This window comes from Coregonus lavaretus, assembly GCF_964263955.1.
Source record: "Coregonus lavaretus genome assembly, chromosome: 19".
NCBI classification, from domain to species: Eukaryota; Metazoa; Chordata; class Actinopteri; order Salmoniformes; family Salmonidae; genus Coregonus; species Coregonus lavaretus.
In genome coordinates, this window is record NC_140006.1 from 38,278,516 (window position 1) to 38,302,352 (window position 23,837).

Sequence of the window (23,837 nt, forward strand, 5' to 3'; positions counted from 1 at the left end):
ACTGGGTTATAGACTGTAGATTACGAAGACTGCGTTATAGACTATAGATTAGGATGACTGGATGATAGACTATAGATTAGCATGACTGGGTTATAGACTATAGATGAGGAAGACTGGGTTATAGACTATAGATTAGGATGACTGAGTTATAGACTATAGATTAGGATGACTGGGTTATAGACAATAGATTAGGATGACTGGGTTATAGACTGTAGATTAGGATGACTGGGTTATAGACTATAGATTAGGATGACTGGGTTATAGACTGTAGATTAGGATGACTGGGTTATAGACTATAGATAAGGATGACTGGGTTATAGACTGTAGATTAGGATGACTGGGTTATAGACTATAGATAAGGATGACTGGGTTATAGACTATAGATTAGGATGACTGGGTTCTAGAATATAGAGACATGGACTAGTGAGGTTCTAGACTATAGAGACGTGGACTAGTGAGGTTCTAGACTATAGAGACGTGGACTAGTGAGGTTCTAGACTATGGAGACGTGGACTAGTGAGGTTCTAGACTATAGAGACATGGACTAGTGAGGTTCTAGACTATGGAGACGTGGACTAGTGAGGTTCTAGACTATAGAGACGTGGACTAGTGAGGTTATAGACTATAGGTATAGTAGTATAATCACAGCAGAAGCAGACAGTAGCTAGCCAACCAGTTGCCTTTTACCCACTTGCCTTTTCCTATCCAGGCTTTGTAGATCACAGCTCGTTGAGGGCAAAACAATTATCCATTCAGTACATGTAGCGTAGGAAAGGGAGCCACTGTAGAACGGCCAAATGTTCACCATCCCCGGTGGTTCTTGTCTGTTGATGATGATGACACAGGGAACGTCATCCTGGAGCCCTGCGAGGGGGCGGAGATCTACGTTAACGGGAAACTGGTGACCACGCCTACTCTGCTTCGCTCAGGTAAATCTTGACTCCTCAGCGTCTTCCACTGAGCGTGCAAAACATATATAGCACACACGTAAAACATACTGAAAAACCCTATAAGGATTTTATTTATAAATGTTTTATTTGTTTTGGCATGAATCTGCTTCCATATACAACATCTACAAATACACAAAGAATCATCCCAGGTGATTCACACGTGAACACTCCAGGGTTAGAAAAACATCAATAGGTTAAAATGTATGAAATGACTGAGGCGTGATGCGGTTGACCTCTGATTGACCTTTGACTCCTGACCCCAGGGAACCGCATTATCATGGGGAAGAGCCATGTGTTTCGCTTCAATGACCCGGAGCAGGCGCGGCAGGAGCGGGAGAGGACCCCCTGCGCTGAGACCCCCGTGGAGCCTGTGGACTGGGCCTTCGCCCAGAGAGAGCTGCTGGAGAAACAGGGCATCGACATGAAGCAAGAGATGGAGTCAAGGTACAATAATCGATGGACTACCTTTGGCAAAGCACCAGCTGTAATTAACTTTTATATAGTATGACTTTGTTAAAACTGATTTGTGCCAATTTTGTCTCCAGGCTTCAAGAGTTAGAAGATCAATACCGCCGAGAACGAGAAGAGGCCAGTAACCTTCTGGAACAACAGCGACTGGTAAGACAGGCCACTAAGAGATACCCCTTTAAAAGTGTTGTTTTTATAAATATATAGGAGATATATGGCCGATATATGGGCTTCTGTCATGTGATTTGATGTGTCTGTACCGCGGTCTCTCCTAGGACTATGAGAGTAAACTGGAGGCCCTGCAGAAACAGGTGGACAGAAACTCCCGTTGCCTGGAGTCCCCAGAGGAAGAGGAGGAGCCTGAGGAGGAAGGTGAGACAGTGATCCACCTTTTCTTCACATTTTTACAATAATTTTGAAATAAGATGCCCGTTGCTGAGGCCAGACAATGGAGCATTTTTAGAATGATGGAATGTTTGAAGTTTTTCCCATAGTTCCGTGGACCAAGTGTGAGACGGAGCTTGCACTGTGGGCATTCCGTAAGTGGCGTTTCTACCAGTTCACCTCCCTGAGGGACCTGCTGTGGGGCAACGCCATCTTCCTCAAGGAAGCCAACGCCATCAGTGTGGAGCTGAAGAAGAAGGTACACTGTCATTATATACAGTGAGCTCCAAAAGTATTGGGACAGTGACACATTTTTTGTTGTTGTTGTTTTGGCTCTGTACTCCAGAATTTTGGATTTGAAATGATACAATGACTATGAGGTTAAACAGCATTTTTTAGGGTATTTTCATCCAAATTGGGTGAACCATTTAGAAATTACAGCACTTTTTGTACATAGTCCACCCATTTTAGGGGACCAAAAGTATTGGAACAAATTCACTTATCTGTATTAAAGTAGTCAAAAGTTTAGTATTTGGTCCCATATTCCATAGCACGCAATGATTACATCAAGCTTGTGACTCTACAAACTTGTTAGATGCATTTGCTGTTTGTTTTAGTTGTGTTTCATATTATTGTGCTCAATAGAAATGAATCGTAATTAATTATATTCCTATTTACAATAAAAGTGACTCCATAATGACACAACACATTATTTACCATTAATTTCTATTGGGCACAAAGTATCATTTCAAATCCAAAGTGCTGGAGTACAGAGCCAAAAAAACAAAAAATGCGTCACTGTCCCAATACTTTTGGAGCTCACTGTACATTATATCTATAAAGTAGAACAAAGATTCCACGTAGAAACTGTAAGATATCAGTCAAATGATACTGCGTTGTTAATCAGTTCAGTCAATCTACCAAATGAGTGTGCATAGAATTAGACGGTTACTATTCTTAGTACAAAAAAATAGGAAAATGTATGTACTCACTGCTGTAAGTCACTCTCGATAAGAGAGTGTGCTAAATGACTAAAGTATAAAAATGTTAAATGGAAACTGTAAATCCATTCAATGAGTCAGCAAAGACTGGTATTGAAAAAAAATATCCTTGCGTTGTCATTGAACCTTTACAATTGTGAATCGGTTCGTTGAGTCAGTGAAATTAGATTTAAATTGACAACAACATTCTACAACAAAACTAATTTGTTGCTAACGTGCTAAAATGTAAAAATGATCCTCTCTCTCCTTTGCAGGTCCAGTTCCAGTTTGTGCTGCTGACCGACACACTGTACTCCCCACTGCCCCCGGACCTGCTGCCCCCCAGTGTGGCCAAGGAGAGGGAGAGACGGCCCTTCCCCCGCACCATCGTAGCAGTGGAGGTCCAGGACCAGAAGAACGGGGCCACACACTACTGGACCCTGGAGAAACTCAGGTATGTGTGGGGGGATCGTGGGAGTTTGTACAGGTTTATTTTAAACGTAGCTCAGGTATGTAGGACTATATGGGTTTACGTTACCCAGCATCTACTTTACTGTGTCTGTTGCTTTGATGTAATTAGTGCTGACTGTGTGTTGACTGTTCTGCCCCCTGTAGACAGAGGCTGGACCTGATGAGGGAGATGTACGACCGTGCGGCGGAGGTGCCCAGCAGCACCGTGGAGGACTGTGACCAGGCCCTGACCGGGGGAGACCCATTCTATGACCGCTTCCCATGGTTCCGTCTGGTGGGCAGGTCAGTCATGGACCCAGTCCCTGTTCTTTTCAAATGTATCCGTCTTTCCCTTCCTTCCTTGAGGTAATCACTAAGCAGCCAGTGTTTTCATTATGAGAGCAAAAGGATGGAAACAGATCCAATAAGATACAGATACGGAGGGGAGGATACACATGAAAAATATTTGAACAGGGCCCCACTAGAGACCACCTCAAGATTCTACGACGCTCTGAAATGATTGCCCTGTGTCTGTTCCTGCTCCTCCTCTCTATCTCTCCCGCTCTCCTTCTCTGTCCCCGTCCACAGGGCGTTTGTGTACCTGAGTAACCTGCTGTACCCCGTGCCCCTGGTGCACCGTGTGGCCATCGTCAGTGAGAAGGGAGAGGTGAAGGGCTTCCTTAGGGTGGCAGTGCAGGCCATCTCAGGTACTGAGAGTTGACTCTTGTAGTGTGACTGAGACCGACTAAGACAGAGTGATCCAGCAGCTATTACAGTTTGTTTATGGATGCTTCTAGTGTTTGTTGAGTGTTTGGAGTCGTAACCAACCAGCTGTCTTCTCTCCCCAGCTGATGAAGAAGCCCCTGACTATGGCTCTGGTGTCAGACAGTCAGGAACTGCCAAGATCTCCTTTGAGGACCAACAGTTTGAGAAGGTAGAATCAGTAAGAAATTATATAAAAACTTGAGTATTTGCCAAGCCACTGTCTGCATGCTGTATCTAAAACAATGCAGTGTCATTATCTAAAAGGGTTCTAATATATATAATATCAAGTGTTTGTCTGGTCAGTTCCAGACAGAGTCGTGTTCTGGCGGCATGTCCCACTCTAACACCTCCCAAGAGGAGCTCCGCTTTGTTGAGGGGGAGGGACAGACCTCTGACATAGGAGCTGACCCTGATGAGGTCAACAACAACACCTGTGCTGGTGAGGGCATCTTCGTCATCATCTTCACACTTGATCACAATCATCATCACACCTGATTTCTCTATAATATAATTTGTTATGTAAGTTCTGTTGGTATTGCAAGTGTGGTCTCAAAGTTAGGCCCCCCTTTCTACTATAAATAGATATTCAATGGTGTACAATGGCAGCGCCCACAGTACAAATCATTGAGGATGACAAACAAAGTCAAGGACTTATTCCCATTGTGGTCCACAGATATTAACCGCACAAATATGTTTAGAGAAGACATACAGTGGGGAGAACAAGTATTTGATACACAAGTATTTGATACACTGCTGATTTTCAAAAATCCAGAAAATCACATTGTATGATTTTTAAGTAATTAATTTGCATTTTATTGCATGACATAAGTATTTGATCACCTACCAACCAGTAACAATTCCGGCTCTCACAGACCTATTAGTTTTTCTTTAAGAAGCCCTCCTGTTCTCCACTCATTACCTGTATTAACTGCACCTGTTTGAACTCGTTACCTGTACCTCGGTCTGGGGCTCCATGCAAGATCTCACCTCGTGGGGCATCAATGATCATGAGGAAGGTGAGGGATCAGCCCAGAACTACACGGCAGGACCTGGTCAATGACCTGAAGAGAGTTGGGACCACAGTCTCAAAGAAAACCATTAGTAACACACTACGCCGTCATGAATTAAAATCCTGCAGCGCACGCAAGGTCCCACTGCCAGCGCATGTCCAGGCACGTCTGAAGTTTGCCAATGACCATCTGGATGATCCAGATGAGGAATGGGAGAAGATCATGTGGTCTGATGAGACAAAAATAGAGCTTTTTGGTCTAAACTCCACTCGCCGTGTTTGGAGGAAGAAGAAGGATGAGTACAACCCCAAGAACACCATCCCAACCGTGAAGCATGGAGGTGGAAACATCATTCTTTGGGGATGCTTTTCTGAAAAGGGGACAGGACGACTGCACCGTATTGAGGGGAGGATGGATGGGGCCATGTATCGCGAGATCTTGGCCAACAACCTCCTTCCCTCAGTAAGAGCATTGAAGATGGGTCGTGGCTGGGTCTTCCAGCATGACAACGACCCGAAACACACAGCCAGGGCAACTAAGGAGAGGCTCCGTAAGAAGCATCTCAAGGTCCTGGTGTGGCCTAGCCAGTCTCCAGACCTGAACCCAATAGAAAATCTTTGGAGGGAGCTGAAAGTCCATATTGCCCAGCGACAGCCCCGAAACCTGAAGGATCTGGAGAAGGTCTGTATGGAGGAGTGGGCCAAAATCCCTGCTGCAGTGTGTGCAAACCTGGTCAAGACCTACAGGAAACTTATGATCTCTGTAATTGCAAACAAAGGTTTCTGTACCAAATATTAAGTTCTGCTTTTCTGATGTATCAAATACTTATGTCATGCAATAAAATGCAAATTAATTACTTAAAAATCATACAATGTGATTTTCTGGATTTTTGTTTTAGATTCCGTCTCTCACAGTTGAAGTGTACCTATGATAAAAATTACAGACAATCTACATGCTTTGTAGGTAGGAAAACCTGCAAAATCGGCAGTGTATCAAATACTTGTTCTCCCCACTGTATTTATGTACGCCTATCTAGGGTGCAATGCATCGGATAATTGTTTATTCAATGTGTCGATGTGTTTCGTATCGGTCCCTATCCAAATAAACCATAATATGAAAATGAAATGTTAACTGAAAGGTCGACATGTACTCACTATGACCACAGACTTGTCCCCCGTCACAGCCACTCCGGAGGCCCCTCAGAGCCCGTTGAAGGGGGTTCTGGGTCTGGAACTACCTCTGGAGCTGAACCAGGAGAAGGGCCTGTCCCACCTCTGCATCGGATCCACCTTCACCTTCAGGGTCACCGTGCTGCAGGCCTCCAGCATCTCCGCCGAATATGCCGATATCTTTTGCCAGTTCAAGTGAGTGCCTCCCACCCAGCTTTTTGATGTATTTTATACTTTATTTGACCAGGAAGTGTCTTGAGGTTTAGGTTAAATGTTTTTGAGAGAGACTTGACAAGATGTCAGTGAGGAAAAGCATTTGGAATGATGATGATGACAAGATGTTGCATATGGGGGCATTTGTTTCTAAAATCTCCTCTTAGGAACAACTGCAAGTGTCTATGGTTCAAGTACTTTAACTCTGGCAGTCCTCATATTCTAACTGTCTCATAGCTCATTGCTATGACGACGCCGTGCCATTCAGGAATTTTCACTTCTCTCTATCCAGAAACCACCCCATCCTCTCTTGATTTAAACAAAAATCTTATGGTTAATGTTATTCCTAAGGATTTGTGTTATTCGTAAGGGTTTGTGTTATTCGTAAGGGTTAGTGTTATTCCTAACGGTTAGGGATATTCCCAAGGGTTAGTGTTATTCCTAAGGGTTAGTGATATTCCCAAGGGTTAGTGATATTCCCAAGGGTTAGTGTTATTCCTAAGGGTTAGTGTTATTCCTATGGCAGACTCGTCTGATGGTGAAAGACAAGTGTCCACCAAATGTGATCATAATCAGTGCAGCATATTGCAAGTAGTAAATAGTATATACTGAGTGTACAAAACATTAGGAACGCTTTCCTAATATTGAGTTGCACCCGCTTTTGCCCTCAGAACAGCCTCAATTCGTTGGGGCATGGACTCGGGAAACTGTTGAGTGTGAAAAACCCAGCAGTGTTGCAGTTCTTGACACAAACCGGTGCGCCTGGCACCTACTACCATACCCCGTTCAAAGGCACTTAAATATTTTGTCTTGCCCATTTACCCTCTGAATGTCTCAGTTGTCTCAAGGCTTAAAAATCCTTCTTTAACCTGTCTCCTCCCCTTCATCTACACTGATGGAAGTGGATTTAACAAGTGACATCAATAAGGGATCATAGTTTTCACCTGGTCAGTCTATGTCATGGAAATATGTTTTGTACACTCAGTGTATATTAGTGTTACAGTGCAGTAGTATAATGTATATGGTTTTGTATACACTCAATGTACATGATTACTGAATATTTAATATTGATTGAATGTGTTTTCCTACTTACAGCTTCATCCACCGACATGACGAGGCGTTCTCCACTGAGCCACTGAAGAACACTGGCAGAGGTCCTCCTCTGGGATTCTACCATGTACAGAATGTAAGTACTGACCATAAACGATATATTCTTATTCATTACAACTAATAGGTGACTACAAGTGTTATTTCTATGATATTACCATGAATTAATCATGAATTTGTATTTCCTTGTATCATCCATTGTTATACGCCTTATTGAGTGATGGCTAACCTCGCTTTTGATTTGTCTATTAGATCACAGTGGAGGTCACCAAGTCGTTTGTGGAGTACATCAAGACCCAGCCCATCGTCTTTGAGGTGTTTGGCCACTACCAGAAACAGCCGTTCCCACCCCTCTGCAAAGACCTCATCAGGTGATAGAACTGTACTTGCTCTCTTCTTCTTCAAATTGTCCTGTTTCACTGTCTTGCTAAAACAGTCCATTTTAAAAGTTCACACTTTTTTCCCAGTCCCCTTCGACCTTCTAGGAGGCAATTCCCGAGGGTCATGCCCTTGTCTAAACCAGGTGAGGGGTCAAACGTGGCTTTGTGTTCTTCTCTTTATCTTAGCAAAGTATTTTGTCACAGTGCCAGAACGTTAACCAGAACAGATTCATTCATTCCTTCTCTTTCACAGTGCCGGCCACCAAGCTAAACACCTTGACCCGCTCCACGGCTGGCCCATGTCACTCCAAATATGACCTCATGGCCTTCTTTGAGATCTGTGAGCTGGAGGCCAATGGAGAGTGAGCAACCTTACATCTGTTTCCTTACTTCCCCATTCATATCAAGGAATCAAATGGACACAACAATCATAATCCACTCATATAGTTTGTAAATGTGTTCTGTGTCTGTCCTCAGCTACATCCCTTCAGTGGTGGACCACAAAGGTGGCATGCCTTGCCATGGAACCTTCCTCCTTCACCAGGTAAAGAATTGCAACTTTTTCAGAGGGGAGTTGATTTGAATCTATTTCCAGTGTTGATTTCCTGTCTGCTGGCCTGTCCACAGGGCATCCAGAGGAGGATCACAGTTACCGTAGCGCACGAGACAGGAAATTACGTAGAGTGGAAGGAGGTCAAGGAGCTGGTGGTGGGTGAGTACGGATGGAAGAATGCTTTATTAGGAGACAACAGAGCGTAATGACAATAAAGATCCACTAGCTCCATCTTTACAGTACATCAATAAATCAATCAAATATATTTATAGAGCCCTGTTTACATCAGCAGATGTCACAAAGTGCTTATACAGAAACCCAGCCTAAAACCCCAGAGAGCAAGCAATGCAGATGTAGAAGCACGGTGGCTAGGAAACACTCCCTAGAAAGGCAGGAACCTATGGAGGAACCTAGAGAGGAACCAGGCTCTGAGGGGTGGCCTGTCCTCTTCTGGCTGTGTCGGGTGGATCATAAAGATCCATCTCTGACTTTTGACCTTTGACCTCTCTCAGGGCGTATCCGGAACACTCCGGAGGCTGACGAGACCATCATTGACCCAAACATCCTCTCCCTCAACATCTTGTCTGCAGGCTACGTCTGGCCCTCGTATGACGACAAGTACGTACGCTTTCCCCTTTCGGAGCTTTTACTGTACACACTGTACATACTGTAGTTATGTATCAATGGCCTTAGCTTGTTTCTCTCTTTCACAACAGCACTGAATATGATTTTCCTTAATGTGATGCTGCAGTATGTCTATTTTTCTCTCTTTCTGTTGTTGTATATTAGCACTGTGTATTGTTGTCACGTTGCTACTGTGAAATCCACAGCCAAGCTGCTTGTTTAACCCGCTCCCCCTTCTCTCTTTGTGCTTCGCTGTATTGCAGTGTTTCCCTGGGAGTTGACCATAGGTATAACACACAACCTTTTCCCTTCTCTCCTCTCAACTCTCTTTCTTTCTTTTTTTTTTTTTTTGTTTATTTCGAACATTTTTCTGCTGTTTTTTTAATCCCACGTGTTCATTTGACTTGACGCTAAACAGTGAATTAAAAAGCTGTTGTTTCTGTCCATGTATAGAGTTTGTTTCACTACCCCTTGTCTTTTGAGGGGCTTGCGCAACTGAATACTCTTTCCTCCTGATATTGCCTGATCTATGACGATGAAGGAAAGTCATACTACATGTTTCCATTCATTCACCATTGACAAATTGAAAACGACATCTATATACCAGTGGAGGCTGCTGAGGGGAGGACGGCTCATAATAATGGCTGGAACGGAGCAAATGGAATGGCATCAAACGCACAGAAACCATGTGTTTGATGTTGTTGATACCTTTCCACTAATTCCGCTCCAGACATTACCACGTGCCCGTCCTCCCCAATTAAGGTACCACCAGCCTCCTGTGCTATACACAAAAAACACTCACTTTTGCCCTTACGTTTACCTACAGGACGTTTTACCGATTTGAGGCAGCGTGGGACAGCTCCATGCACAACTCCCTCCTTCTGAACCGCGTCACTCCCTATGGAGAGAAGATCTACATCACCCTCTCAGCTTACCTAGAGGTAAACATTTCCCTCGCTGCAACCCCAAAACATCACCCAGGTTGGCTCTCTATATTGACGGGGAAAGTTAGCCTGTACAGTACAATGTAAAGGGCTGTGAGTTTAGTGCTGGTTCTGATCCATTCCTTTCAGATGGAGAACTGCACCCAGCCGACGGTGATCACCAAAGACTTCTGTATGGTGTTCTACTCCCGTGACGCCAAGCTCCCCGCCTCTCGATCCATTAGGAACCTCTTCAGTACCGGCTGCCTCAGGCCCTCGGAGAGGTAGCTAGGCCCGTTGAAATAGAATTAGAACATATTATTCTAGGTTATATACACTACCAGTCAAAAGTTTGGACACACCTACTCATTCAAGGGTTTTTCTTGATTTTTACTATTTTCTACATTGTAGAATAATCAAAATAATGAAATAACACATATGGAATCATGTAGTAACCAAAGAAGTGTTAAACAAATCAAAATATATTTTATATTTGAGATTCTTCAAAGTAGCCACCCTTTGCCTTGATGACAGCTTTGCACACTCTTGGCATTCTCTCAACCAGCTTCATGAGGTAGTCACCTGGAATGCATTTCAATTAACAGGTGTGCTTTGTTAAAAGTTAATTTGTGGAATTTCTTTCCTTCTTAATGCGTTTGAGCCAATCAGTTGTGTTGTGACAAGGTAGGGGTGGTATACAGAAGATAGACCTATTTGGTAAAAGACCCAGTCAATATTATGGCAAGAACAGCTCAAATAAGCAAAGAGAAACGACAGTCCATCATTACTTTAAGACATGAAGGTCAGTCAATATGGAAAATGTCAAGTTTCTTCAAGTGCAGTCGCAAAAACCATCAAGCACTATGATGAAACTGGCTCTCATGAGAACCGCCACAGGAAAGGAAGACCCAGAGTTACCTCTGCTGCAGAGGATACGTTCATTAGAGTTACCAGCCTCAGAAATTGAAGCCCAAATAGATGCTTCACAGAGCTAAAGTAAAAGACACATCTCAACATCAACTGTTCAGAGGAGACTGTGTGAATCAGGCCTTCATGGTCAAATTGCTGCAAAGAAACCTCTACTAAAGGACACCAATAAGAAAAAGAGACTTGCTTTGGCCAAGAAACATGAGCAATGGACATTAGACCAGTGGAAATCTGTCCTTTGGTCTGATGAGTCCAAATTTGAGATTTTTGGTTCCAACTGTGTCTTTGTGAGACTCAGAGTAGGTGAACGGATGATCTCCGCATGTGTGGTTCCCACCGTGAAGCATGGAGGAGGAGGTGTGATGGTGTGGGGGTGCTTTGCTGGTGATTTATTTAGAATTCAAGGCATACTAAACCAGCATGGCTACCACAGCTTTCTGCAGCGATACGCCATCCCATCTGGTTTGCGCTTAGTGGGACTATAATTTGTTTTTCAACAGGACAATGACCCAACACACCTCCAGGCTGTGTAAGGGCTTTTTGACCAAGATGGAGTGCTGCATCAGATGACCTGTCCTCCACAATCACCCGACCTCAACCCAATTGAGATGGTTTGGGATGAGTTGCACCGCAGAGTGAAGGAAAAGCAGCCAACAAGTGCTCAGCATATGTGGGAACTCCTTCAAGACTGTTGGAAAAGCATTCCAGGTGAAGCTGGTTGAGGGAATGCCAAGAGTGTGCAAAGCTGTCATCAAGGCAAAGGGTGGCTACTTTTTTGGTTAATACATGATTCCATATGTGTTATTTCATAGTTTTGATGTCTTCACTATTATTCTACAATGTAGAAAATAGTACAAATAAAGAAAAACCCTTGAATGAGTAGGTGTCCAAACTTTTGACTGGTACTGTATATATCTCACTGTGGGTAGGCCCAGCCTCAAGCCATCTCTGTGGAATCTGACAGTACTTACTCTGTTCTCTCTTCTCTTCCTCAGTAACCGCGTCACTGGAGTGTATGAAGTCAGTCTCTGCCATGTCGCTGATGCCGGAAGTCCAGGTAGAGTAAAGGAATGGCAGAATGCTTCGCTGTAAACACGATTATAAACTGGATGGTTCCAGCCCTGAATGCAGATTGGCGGACAGCCGTGGTATATACCACGGGTATGACAAAACATGTATTTTTACTGCTCTAATTAGGTTGGTAACCAGTTTATAATAGCAATAAGGCACCTCGGGGCTTTGTGGTATATGGCCAATATACCACGGCTAAGGGCTGTATCCAGGCACTCCGCGTTGCGTCGTGCTCAAGAACAGCCCTTAGCCGTGGTATGTTGGCCATATACCAGACCCCCTAGTGCCTTATTGCTTAATTCTACACAAGCATCTGGGCTGCATGTCATCCAACTTGTGTGTGCAACTGTCAATTTAACAATTCAGTCACTCTATATCTGGAGATACATCTGGCAGTATATAGATGTAGTTGTGTTTTTCCAGAGCTATATATTTGACATTGTGTGCTGTCTTTTTACCCTCAGGCATGCAGCGGCGGCGCAGGCGCGTCTTGGACACCTCAGTGGCGTACGTCCGTGGAGAGGAGAACCTGGCTGGGTGGAGGCCCCGTAGCGACAGCCTCATCCTGGACCACCAATGGGAGCTGGAGAAACTCAGCCTTCTGCAGGAGGTGAGGCCTGGGATTGGTAGGATCTTTAGGGTGGGTGGGGCTAGAATCCAGAGGGGTGGAGTCAAGTGTGATAATTAGTTGAATGAATGAATGAATGAATGAAATAAATAAACAGCCATTGAAATGTGGTCTGAATAATAAATAATCAATTATGGTTTCCAATCATAAACAGTAGCTGTTTTCACAATAGTATTGTGTGGTGGTACTACTCACCAATGAGTCTCTCACCTGGATGATGGACAGTGGCCATTTTGTGCCAGAGACTCAGCGGTTTCTCTGTGTGTGTCTCTACAGGTAGAGAAGACCAGGCACTACCTGCTGCTGCGGGAGAAACTAGAGGCCTCCCTGGCCGCGGGGCAGGACGCGCTCTGCAAGAGTGGCGACATCAGCGACTTTGCCAAGAGCCCCATCCTCAGCTACATCCCCGGGGGCAGTCCCGCCCTGGAGAGCCCCAGCCAGAGGCAAAGGGAGCTGGCTGCCAAGGTGACTACAAGTCCCTGGCTTCTATTAGGAACCAGGCCCGGCCTACCTTGGAGCTCCTAATACAACACGTGCTTGCTAGGCCACTTTCTGGTTCTCTCTCGTTTTTGGACTTTTAATGGTTTTTATTATGAGTAATAATAATCTATTTTTCTGCTCCTCCTCCTCTCCTCCTGTGGTCTCAGTGTCTGCGGCTGCTCATGCACACCTTCAACAGGGAGTACAGCCAGGTGAGCAGCAGTGCCAGTGAGAGCAAGGTGAGCCCCAGCCCCAAGGCCCTTTAACCCCCTCTATAACCCACTTACAGTACACCGTGCAGGATACTTTTACCCAACCAGCCCCTAGCCCAAAGCACTTTGTATCCCATCAAAACGTACATCTTCATCCTTTCCCCTCCTGATCCCCTGTCTCTTTCACACACGCAGCCTTTCTGATCATTTAGTTCTTGGTTAAACAAAGAACTAAACTCTTAACAAATAACTGAATTCTAACAAGGAAATACATTCTAACGAAGAACTTAACCTTAAAACGAAATAACTACCTGATTCACTTCACTCTGTTAATTAATTAATTAATATTCAGTTGCTCATCATCACTCGTAAACCCCATCCCCTGAGGGTGTAAACCCAATCCCCGGAGGGCGTAAACCCCATCCCCTGAGGGCGTAAACCCCATCCCCTGAGGGCGTAAACCCCATCCCCTGAGGGCGTAAACCCCATCCCCTGAGGGTGTAAAGATAATCCCCTGAGGGTGTAAACCCAATCCCCTGAGGGCGTAAACCCAATCCCCTGAGGGCGTAAACCCCATCCCCTGAGGGCGTAAACCCCATCCCCTGAGGGAGTAAACCCCATTCCCTGAGGGCGTAAACCCCATCCCCTGAGGGTGTAAACCCAATCCCCTGAGGGCGTAAACCCCATTCCCTGAGGGCGTAAACCCCATCCCCTGAGGGCGTAAACCCCATCCCCTGAGGGCGTAAACCCCATCCCCTGAGGGCGTAAAGATAATCCCCTGAGGGTGTAAACCCAATCCCCTGAGGGAGTAAACCCAATCCCCTGAGGGAGTAAACCCCATCCCCTGAGGGCGTAAACCCCTTCCCCTGAGGGCGTAAACCCCATCCCCTGAGGGTGTAAACCCAATCCCCTGAGGGAGTAAACCCAATCCCCTGAGGGAGTAAACCCAATCCCCTGAGGGAGTAAACCCCATCCCCTGAGGGCGTAAACCCCATCCCCTGAGGGCGTAAACCCCATCCCCTGAGGGCGTAAACCCCATCCCCTGAGGGCGTAAACCCCATCCCCTGAGGGCGTAAACCCCATCCCCTGAGGGCATATACCCAATCGGCTGAGGGTGTAAACCCCACCCCCCTCTCCTCCCACCCACCTCTCCTCCCACCCACCTCTCCTCCCACCCACCTTTCCTCCCACCCCCCCTCCTCCTACCCCCCTCTCCTCCCACCCCCCTCTCCTCCCACCCCCCTCTCCTCCTACTACCCCCCTCTCCTCCCTCCCACCTCTCCTCCCACCCACCTCTCAGAGAATGGCAGGCTTCTTTGTACCTACTACAGCATGTTGTCTCTAACATGTTTAACCAAAGCCTGGGGCTGAAACACATGTCCTCTCATGAACTCATCGTATTGCTTGATGAGTATCAGATTATGTCATAGACCTTGCTGACCCTCCAAATGCAATACATGGGAACTGTTGATGTATGTATAATGGTGTCAATGTATGTGCGTGTTTGTGTGTGCTTATTTTGTGTGTGTCTGTGTGATTATCTGTATGCGTTGTGTGCTTGTGTGTACGTGTTTCAGCTGTCTGAGATGTCAGCGTCGCTGATGTCACCGACCTCTTCTGGTCTGAGCACGCTAACTCCGTCCTCTACTTGCCCCTCATTGGTGGAGGGACATTATGACATCAGGTATATGTCCTTTCACCTTTCAACTGTCACCCCTCACTCCCATTTTATTCACCCCAGACCTGCTGCTAGACAAGTAGTATATATGTAAATTCATTCATTCTCTTTGTAGAAAGAGCTTTGTTAAAAGGGCATTGATAGAACATTGAGAAAGCACAGAGAATGTTTTGAGAACGTTGAGAGAACATTGATGGAACGTTGTCCCTGGTCTGCAGACACATTGAGCCCAGCTCTGGAGCTTCAACCCCAGACCTGGACCCCTTTAGCCCTGTAGATAGGAAGAGGACCCTGGGTAGAGGCTGCACTTTCGTCCCTGACATCCAGGAGATCCGCGTCAGGTGAGACCAGACCACTCTGGGGCTTAGAGATTTAAACTAGGGCTAGACTACTGTACAGGATTCCATAGAGGTCAGATGAGTCATAGTTTGATATTGGGGTGAATGATGATATACACTGCTGCTTGAAAGTATGTGAACCCTACAGGGCAGGTCATTATTTTGCTATAAAATATTCAAATAAACATAAAATCCTTATCTAAACACCAATTCTTAATAAAGACATTCCAGGTAAATGACAGAAATAAAAAATATATATTTTCATTGTTTATTTAACAAAAGTGGTTTATTTAACAGAAACTCAGATTTGATGTGTGTAAACATATGTGAACCCCTTCAGTCAATAGCTTGTGGCACATCCATTAGCAGCGATAACTTGGACTAAACGTCTCCTATAGCCAGTAATCAGTCTCTGACATCTGTCCTCTTTACAGAACTCAGCCAATTGAGTGAGGTTTGAGGGGTGTCTGGCATGAACTGCCCGCTTCAGGTCCTGCCACAGCATCTCGATTGGATTTAGGTCAGGACTTTGACTTGGCCAATCCAAAACACAAATCTTCTTTCTCCTGAGCCATTCTTTGGTAGATTTGCTTGAATGCTTTGGGTCGTTATCTTGTTGGAAGACCCATTTTCGGCCCAGCTTTAGTTCCTTGACTGATGGCCTGACGTTCAAGAATCTCCTGGTATACCTCAGAATTCATGGTTCCCTTAATGATGTGGAGTCGTCCAGGTCCAAAGGAGGAAAAGCAGCCCCAGATCTTGACATTCCCACCACAATGCTTGACTGTTGGTATAAGGTTATTTTGGTGGTAGGCAGCGTTGGGTTTTCACCAAACATAGCGGTGTTGATTGTGACCAAAAAGGTCAATTTTGGACTCATCGGTCCAATGAATGGACTTCCATTAACCTTCAGGTTTGTCCAGGTGGTCTCTGGCAAAGTTAAGACGGGCAGTTTGGTTCTTTTTTGACAGCAGAGGCTTCTTCCTAGCAACCCTCCCATGAATGGCATTTCGATTCAGTGTTCTTTTTATTGTTGAAGCATGCACAGTTACCTGAGATGCAGCAAGGGAGGAATGCAAATCTCTAGATGTTATGTTTGGGTTGGCTTTTACCTGATTTATTATTGTTCTTGTGGCTCTTGGGGATATTTTGGAAGGGTGTCCACTTCTAGGCCGAGTTGCTGTCATGTTAAATGCTCTCCATTTGTAAAGTATTTGCCTCAAAGTGGACTGATGGAGCTCAAATCGTTTTGAGATGATTTTATAGCCTTCCCCAGACTGATGTGCTCTCACTTCCCTCGTCCTGATGGCCTCTGAGATCTCCTTTCCTCTCGGCATGGTGTGCTTTGCATTCATCTGGATGGGTAACACCAAACGGACCAGTTTTCCTATCTCTATTTATCAGAGTCCCGCCCAAACTCTTTCCTAACGATCTCTCCTTTGATTGATTCATTTGGTAGCTAATTATTTACCTACCTGATTCTGCTTACCTACTTGATTTAACCAATGCAACATGGGGTTCACTTATTTTTGCACCTGCACTAATTCCTTTTTAATTTTGTTTTTCTACTACACACATTATTTCCTCTACACCAACATATGGTATTGGTAAATATAAACCTGTTATGTCAGATCAAAAAGACTGGTTCTGATTAAAGGAAGATTTCATGGTAAAAACTGAAAAAATCTGTAATTGGACAAGGGGTTCACATACTTTCAAGCAGCACTGTATCGCTGCTAGATTAATTGTTTGGAATCACTATAAAGATGAAAAAATATATATGCAATACTTAAGTTATTTGGATAATAATCAATGTATCGAATGGGCTGTATTTCTACTAAATCAACAATAAATAATAAAATATAATGTTTACTTCATATATAAGTGAAATATAACTGTCCTTCTATCTCCCCTGGGCTGCAGCCCCATCGTGTCGAAGAAAGGTTACCTGCACTTTCTGGAGCCCCACACCAGTGGCTGGGTGAAGCGCTTCGTGGTGGTGCGCCGGCCCTACGTCTACCTGTACCGCAACGAGAGGGACAGTGTGGAGCGCGCTGTCATCAACCTCTCCTCCGCTAAGGTGGAATACAGCGAGGACAAGCAGACTCTGCTCCGGGTAGGACTGACAGAAACTTCTTTCAAATATATCATAAATATATCCAAAATATATTTCAAATATACCATATACATTTGACAAATGAATCACTAATTTATTAAAAATATACTATGGATATACCAAAAATACAGTATACCACTAATATATTTGTTGGAATATACTTATTGGGTATATTTTCCCCATAAGTATATTTGTTTATAGACAAATATAAAACTATATACAGTGAGGGAAAAAAGTATTTGATCCCCTGCTGATTTTGTACATTTGCCCTCTGACAAAGACATGATCAGTCTATAATGTTAATGGTAGGTTTATTTGAACAGTGAGAGACAGAATAACAACAAAAAAATCCAGAAAAATGCATGTAAAGATTTTTATAAATTGATTTGCATTTTAATGAGGGAAATAAGTATTTGACCCTTCTGCGAAACATGAGTTAGTACTTGGTGGCAAAACCCTTGTTGGCAATCACAGAGGTCAGACGTTTCTTGTAGTTGGCCACCAGGTTTGCACACACCTCAGGAGGGATTTTGTCCCACTCCTCTTTGCAGATCTTCTCCAAGTCATTAAGGTTTCGAGCTTGACGTTTGGCAACTCGAACCTTCAGCTCCCTCCACAGATTTTCTATGGGATTAAGGTCTGGAGACTGGCTAGGCCACTCCAGGACTTTAATGTGCTTCTTCTTGAGCCATGCCTTTGTTGCCTTGGCCGTGTGTTTTGGGTCATTGTCATGCTGGAATACCCATTCCCGACCCATTTTCAATGCCCTGGCTGAGGGAAGGAGGTTCTCACCCAAGATTTGACGGTACATGGCCCCGTCCATCGTCCCTTTGATGCGGTGAAGTTGTCCTGTCCCCTTAGCAGAAAAACACCCCCAAAGCATAATGTTTCCACCTCCATGTTTGACGGTGGGGATGGTGTTCTTGGGGTCATAGGCAGCATTCCTCCTCCTCCAAACACGGCGAGTTGAGTTGATGGCAAAGAGCTCGATTTTGGTCTCATCTGACCACAACACTTTCACCCAGTTCTCCTCTGAATCATTCAGATGTTCATTGACAAACTTTAGATGGGCCTGTATATATGCTTTCTTGAGCAGGGGGACCTTGCGGGCGCTGCAGTATTTCAGTCCTTCACAGCGTAGTGTTTTACTAATTGTTTTCTTGGTGACTATGGTCCCAGCTGCCTTGAGATCATTGACAAGATCCTCCCGTGTAGTTCTGGGCTGATTCCTCACCGTTCTCATGATTATTGCAACTCCACGAGGTGAGATCTTGCATGGAGCCCCAGGCCGAGGGAGATTGACAGTTATTTTGTGTTTCTTCCATTTGCGAATAATTGCACCAACTGTTGTCACCTTCTCACCAAGCTGCTTGGCGATGGTCTTGTAGCCCATTCCAGCCTTGTGTAGGTCTACAATCTTGTCCCTGACATCCTTGAAGAGCTCTTTGGTCTTGGCCATGGTGGAGACTTTGGAATCTGATTGATTGATTGCTTCTGTGGACAGGTGTCTTTTATACAGGTAACAAACTGAGATTAGGAGCACTCCCTTTAAGAGTGTGCTCCTAATCTCAGCTCGTTACCTGTATAAAAGACACCTGGGAGCCAGAAATCTTTCTGATTGACAGGGGGTCAAATACTTATTTCCCTCATTAAAATGCAAATCAATTTATAACATTTTTGACATGTGTTTTTCTGGATTTTGTTGTTGTTATTCTGTCTCTCACTGTTCAAATAAACATACCATTACAATTATAGACTGATCATGTCTTTGTCAGTGGGCAAACATACAAAATCAGCAGGGGATCAAATACTTTTTTCCCTCACTGTATATATATAATAAATATATATTTATACCATTGATTTCCTGTATCTGTCCAATTGTAATTAATTTACCAGGTACCGTCCTTTTAGTAACTAAATAATTTCTGCTTTTAGACTCCAAACACATTTGCAGTGTGCACCGAGCATCGCGGAATACTTCTCCAAGCCAGTAATGACAAGGAGATGCACGACTGGCTGTATGCTTTTAACCCTCTGCTCGCCGGAACCATCAGGTATAGTAACCCCTAACCCAAACCCTCACTGCCTCAACCTTTTTGCCTCATGTGTTCATTCATTGAAACCCCTCCTCAAACCTTTATTATGTAATACCAGGTTACTTAAATCTTCTAGTAAACACTTGTTCAAGCTAATTTCAAATTCAGTGTCTCCCCACAATCATTCTTAGTCAAACATTAACCCTCCCCTCTTCCCCCTCCCTCCCCAAGGTCTAAGCTCTCCAGAAGAAAGTCAGGCCCAAGGATGTGAGAGAGAGGAACACGCGCGAGGGGGGAACAAAAAAACAACACAATCTCAAAGCTCCTCCTACCCTCTCCTGTATATAGCTCATCTAAACAGCTCTCCCTGTCCTAACAGCGCTCCATCCTGTCGCTGATACGTCCTCAAACAGCACTTAAAACCATCCCAGCTGATGCCCTATTTGAAGCCTTTTCCTGGTTACCTGGAACATGCACGGTATAAACTACCCATTGAACACCATTAAGACCCATATAAGACTAACCAACAACCCAACCCTGTGTAGTGGGGCTTACCCCTGCTGGCTGTGACGCTCCCCATTGTAATGTGCATGTAAACTTTACCATTATCTAACAGACTAACAGTCCCCATAGGGTTTAGCAAAACAAAGAGAAACGTTATAGTCTATAAGTCTTAGTCCGAGTCGTTATCACTTCCAATGTTCTGCTACTTACTACCGTCCCACTCTAACTGTAAATTATGCCCCAGATCAAAACCTCTCATGTATTTCTTATAAACACTGTAGACTGATAAGAAAAATAATAATGGTATATTCCCTTTTCTAGTCGTCTCATAAGACATCTCTGTTTCTGTGTGTGTGTTCTCATGTTAAAACAGCATATCCACATTTACCTCATGTTAAAATGGCTGCCGGTCGCATACTGTAACTCATTGTCGTTGCATGTGTTTTGTATCCAGGTTATAGACAGTATAGGATGAACGTGATACAATAAGACTGTGTTTTGTATCCAGGTTATAGACAGTATAGGATGAACGTGATATAATAAGACTGTGTTTTGTATCCAGGTTATAGACAGTATAGGATGAACGTGATACAATAAGACTGTGTTTTGTATCCAGGTTATAGACAGTATAGGATGAACGTGATATAATAAGACTGTGTTTTGTATCCAGGTTCTGGACAGTACACAGTGGGATAGATGTGGGGTGCTGTAATAGTTTGAGAATGCAGTGGACAGATAGGGATATGATATGAAAATAGGATTACTCTTTGCCTTCCATGCTTTGATAATGGTGAGTTCACTGTGTTGACATTTCATAGTAACACGTTTGTAGAGTATTAGGCAATATAATACGCCAGCTGCCTGACTTACAGTGGAGAGTAATGTGTCCTTGACTTGTGTGTTTTTACATATTCTTTGTGTATATACATTATTTATTTGTTTTGTTTTGTTTTACTGACCGGTTTTGTCGCATGGCACTTTATTGTTGCGTTATATACACTTTATTCTCTTGACTTGATGTCTGTTCATTTCACTCAGTTGTTTTTAACCAAAGCATTCCTGTCTATTTTAAATAGTGAAGATATCGTCCGTCATGTAGACTTGACAAAATGGCTCCTAGGTTTTAGTGAGATATTAATGTAATCCTTTGTGAAACCTATGATTCTGCTATTGGCCCTGAATGTCTGTTTATAAGTGAAATATTCCACGTGGATACACTAAGAATGGCTCCTCTCCAGCAAGAGGATGTTTATTGCGTTCTATGGTGGTGGGTTACTTTGCGTTCTATGGTGGTGGGTTACAGTATATTGAATAATTTAAAGGAACCCTGTGATTATACTCTATTGATATGTTAGTGGGATATTTTGGACCTTTTTTCCGCCAGTCGAGTTGTGTCTGAAAGTGCATCGTTACGCACCAGGTAGTGCCTCCCTTGCTCCACTTCTCTCTTTTTCCTGTTTTTCATCAAGTCCACACTTTAATATCGTTGACGTCCACCACATTAGCTCAATGTTACATGTATCGAAGCAAGCTTTTATTTACTCTGTTGCTATGAACCTTATATTGATGCAATGTGTCCATGTGATTCTATCCATTTTGACTAATATGTGTACAGTCTATAGACTACACTAGCTCCTTGTGTAAAGTAGCAGCTAACATCCTCGCTTTTGTATAGCTGTTTTACAGCCTGGTGCTTGTATCAGAAACCTATACAGTATGAACCTGTAGATGTTATGAAGTCGCACATCCTGGGGACTTTGGAGGCGGTTTATTGTTGCTGTGACCATACTTTCACACCCAGATGACCACAAACTGCTATCTGAAATGAGAATAGTCCAAAGTGAATCAAGGGGGCACTGCCGACAGAGGTAAAGTGACTCTTCAGTGCTACGTTGGTCTAGCAGCCATAGGAGATGGGCAATTTCTAACTAAAGTTGCCTGTTGTCTCATAGTCTGAGTGTTCTATGCTCTTGTACGTTCTTTTGCATTATTCAAAAACAAGTGTTAGTGTTGTGTTTACAGCAACATCGTGTGTGAGTGCAGCCATGGCCAGTCAGCCAATTGGATCATGTCCTACTGTTGTTCCTTTTTTGTACTGCGAGGTTCGTGTTTTGGTCAAACACAATTCTCCCGTCTAACACACAGTGTTGGGTTTATGCATGCCTTAGATCTGCCAACCTATAGAGCATGCTCAGATAGCCACAGCAAGGGAGCAACATGCAAGTCATGACATTCTCACACATGATGTTCCCTAACTGATGTTAATAAGCGCTTATATCCTCAATTATGAACATGTCCTCTTATATCCTTCCTATAAGGAATATATTGCGTGTGATAATTGAGAGTTGATTGATTTCTGTGGAAAATCTAGTGGTTCTTTATGTTTTCTGGGTTTCATATTGTGGATCGTTTTTTTACATTTATGTCATTTAGCAGACAGCGACTTACATGAGCATTTAGGGTTAAGTGCCTTGCTCAAGGTCACATCAACAGATGTTTGTTTTTTCTCACTTTTTCAGCTACGGGATTCGAACCAGCGCCCTTTTGGTTACTGGCTCAACGCTCTTAACCGCTAGCCTACCTGCTGAACGGGTTGTGGTCATCTTGGTGTGTGTTGTGTGCCATTTTTTACATTGGTCTACACTAGTATGCCACTATTTTGCCTGCTTGAACAATGGAAGAAAAGAAAGCTTTATTTATGAATTCTTGTTTCTATGTGGAGGTGGATTACGTGACTAGGGAATATTAGGGCTATTGAATTGTCATCCAAGTATAATTTATTGTATTTATCACATCATCATTTATCATATTAAGAATGGACTGATCTACTGTAATTCTTAAATCTACTTCTTAAAACTAGGATAATTCTTAAAACTAGGATACTTCTTAAAGCTAGGGTCCTTTTTAAAACTAGGATAATTCTTAAAGCTAGGGTACTTCTTAAAACTAGGGTACTTCTTAAAACTAGGATAATTCTTAAAACTAGGATACTTCTTAAAGCTAGGGTCCTTTTTAAAGCTAGGGTACTTCTTAAAACTAGGGTACTTCTTAAAACTAGGATATTTCTTAAAACTAGGGTACTTCTTAAAACTAGAATATCTGAAGTTCCGTCCTCAAAGAAGAAGTTACAACGACGCATTTGAAGTTCCGTGAGTTGGCTATATACGAATACAGATGGGTTCTGTTATTGATTTGACAGCTTTTTTACGTGGCATTACATTTCCTGGATCCAAGCATGTGGATCGGCCTCTTCCTCACCCTTCTCTCTCTTTCCCTCACTGCTTGCTAATGACGCCCTATCCCCCTCAGTGCAGCCCTGTAGAGAAACAGCCCTGTAAAGAAACAGCCCTGTAGACTAAACGCCCGCCTAAATGACTCTGCATTGACCTTGACATTTGATTGGCTCTTGTCTTGTCAATAATGAACCTGATTGGTTGTGGTGGGTCCTATCACACAGGTGTAACCCCCGTTCCATAATAACTGGCCTGTGATGTCATCTCAGTGCTCACGTTATCTTTGAGTGTTGGAGTTCTAGTGTCTTCTAATGTTTGTGGACACGTAACAATTTGTCAAAATAAAGTGAAATAAATGTGAAACTTATGCAACATTTGCTTGTGTCCTTTGTCTGGATTTTGTTGTCTGGCATCAATAATTAGCTGAAACTCATAGATTCTACCTTATGCAAGGATGTGCTGGTTTGAAATTTGTACAAAACATTTTATTTTTGGACTTCACAGAGCAACAAAACAACTAAACTGGACAACTATAATTGTAAGTGTCTCTAATGTAGTGCTGTTCAGTCCTGGTCCTGGGGCCCTACTGTATATGGTGTGCAGGTTTTTTCTTCACAGATACCTTTAAAAAAAAGTGC

General features: G+C 43.6%; 1 protein-coding gene across 1 annotated transcript in view; it reads left to right on the forward strand.

Annotated features, from left to right (window-relative positions):
* The window catches only part of LOC311146392 (kinesin-like protein KIF1A), a gene marked incomplete at its 5' end in the record, with an annotated part of 49,256 nt that extends 25,687 nt beyond the window's left edge, over nt 1–23,569 (forward strand). The window contains 30 exons of the mRNA XM_084182891.1: nt 846–929; nt 1,214–1,394; nt 1,496–1,568; nt 1,694–1,790; nt 1,913–2,061; nt 3,058–3,236; nt 3,398–3,535; nt 3,821–3,939; nt 4,081–4,166; nt 4,301–4,436; nt 6,191–6,371; nt 7,485–7,575; nt 7,749–7,867; nt 7,964–8,019; nt 8,130–8,238; nt 8,354–8,420; nt 8,504–8,588; nt 8,942–9,047; nt 9,317–9,340; nt 9,880–9,994; nt 10,127–10,260; nt 11,899–11,960; nt 12,439–12,584; nt 12,879–13,067; nt 13,250–13,321; nt 14,872–14,978; nt 15,191–15,313; nt 17,234–17,426; nt 19,362–19,480; nt 19,694–23,569. Coding sequence (XP_084039017.1) covers nt 846–929; nt 1,214–1,394; nt 1,496–1,568; nt 1,694–1,790; nt 1,913–2,061; nt 3,058–3,236; nt 3,398–3,535; nt 3,821–3,939; nt 4,081–4,166; nt 4,301–4,436; nt 6,191–6,371; nt 7,485–7,575; nt 7,749–7,867; nt 7,964–8,019; nt 8,130–8,238; nt 8,354–8,420; nt 8,504–8,588; nt 8,942–9,047; nt 9,317–9,340; nt 9,880–9,994; nt 10,127–10,260; nt 11,899–11,960; nt 12,439–12,584; nt 12,879–13,067; nt 13,250–13,321; nt 14,872–14,978; nt 15,191–15,313; nt 17,234–17,426; nt 19,362–19,480; nt 19,694–19,733 — 3,380 coding nt within the window. The 3' untranslated portion in view covers nt 19,734–23,569. The remainder of the gene's footprint in view (nt 1–845; nt 930–1,213; nt 1,395–1,495; nt 1,569–1,693; nt 1,791–1,912; nt 2,062–3,057; nt 3,237–3,397; nt 3,536–3,820; nt 3,940–4,080; nt 4,167–4,300; nt 4,437–6,190; nt 6,372–7,484; nt 7,576–7,748; nt 7,868–7,963; nt 8,020–8,129; nt 8,239–8,353; nt 8,421–8,503; nt 8,589–8,941; nt 9,048–9,316; nt 9,341–9,879; nt 9,995–10,126; nt 10,261–11,898; nt 11,961–12,438; nt 12,585–12,878; nt 13,068–13,249; nt 13,322–14,871; nt 14,979–15,190; nt 15,314–17,233; nt 17,427–19,361; nt 19,481–19,693) is intronic.
* Nucleotides 23,570–23,837: the final 268 nt, after the last annotated feature.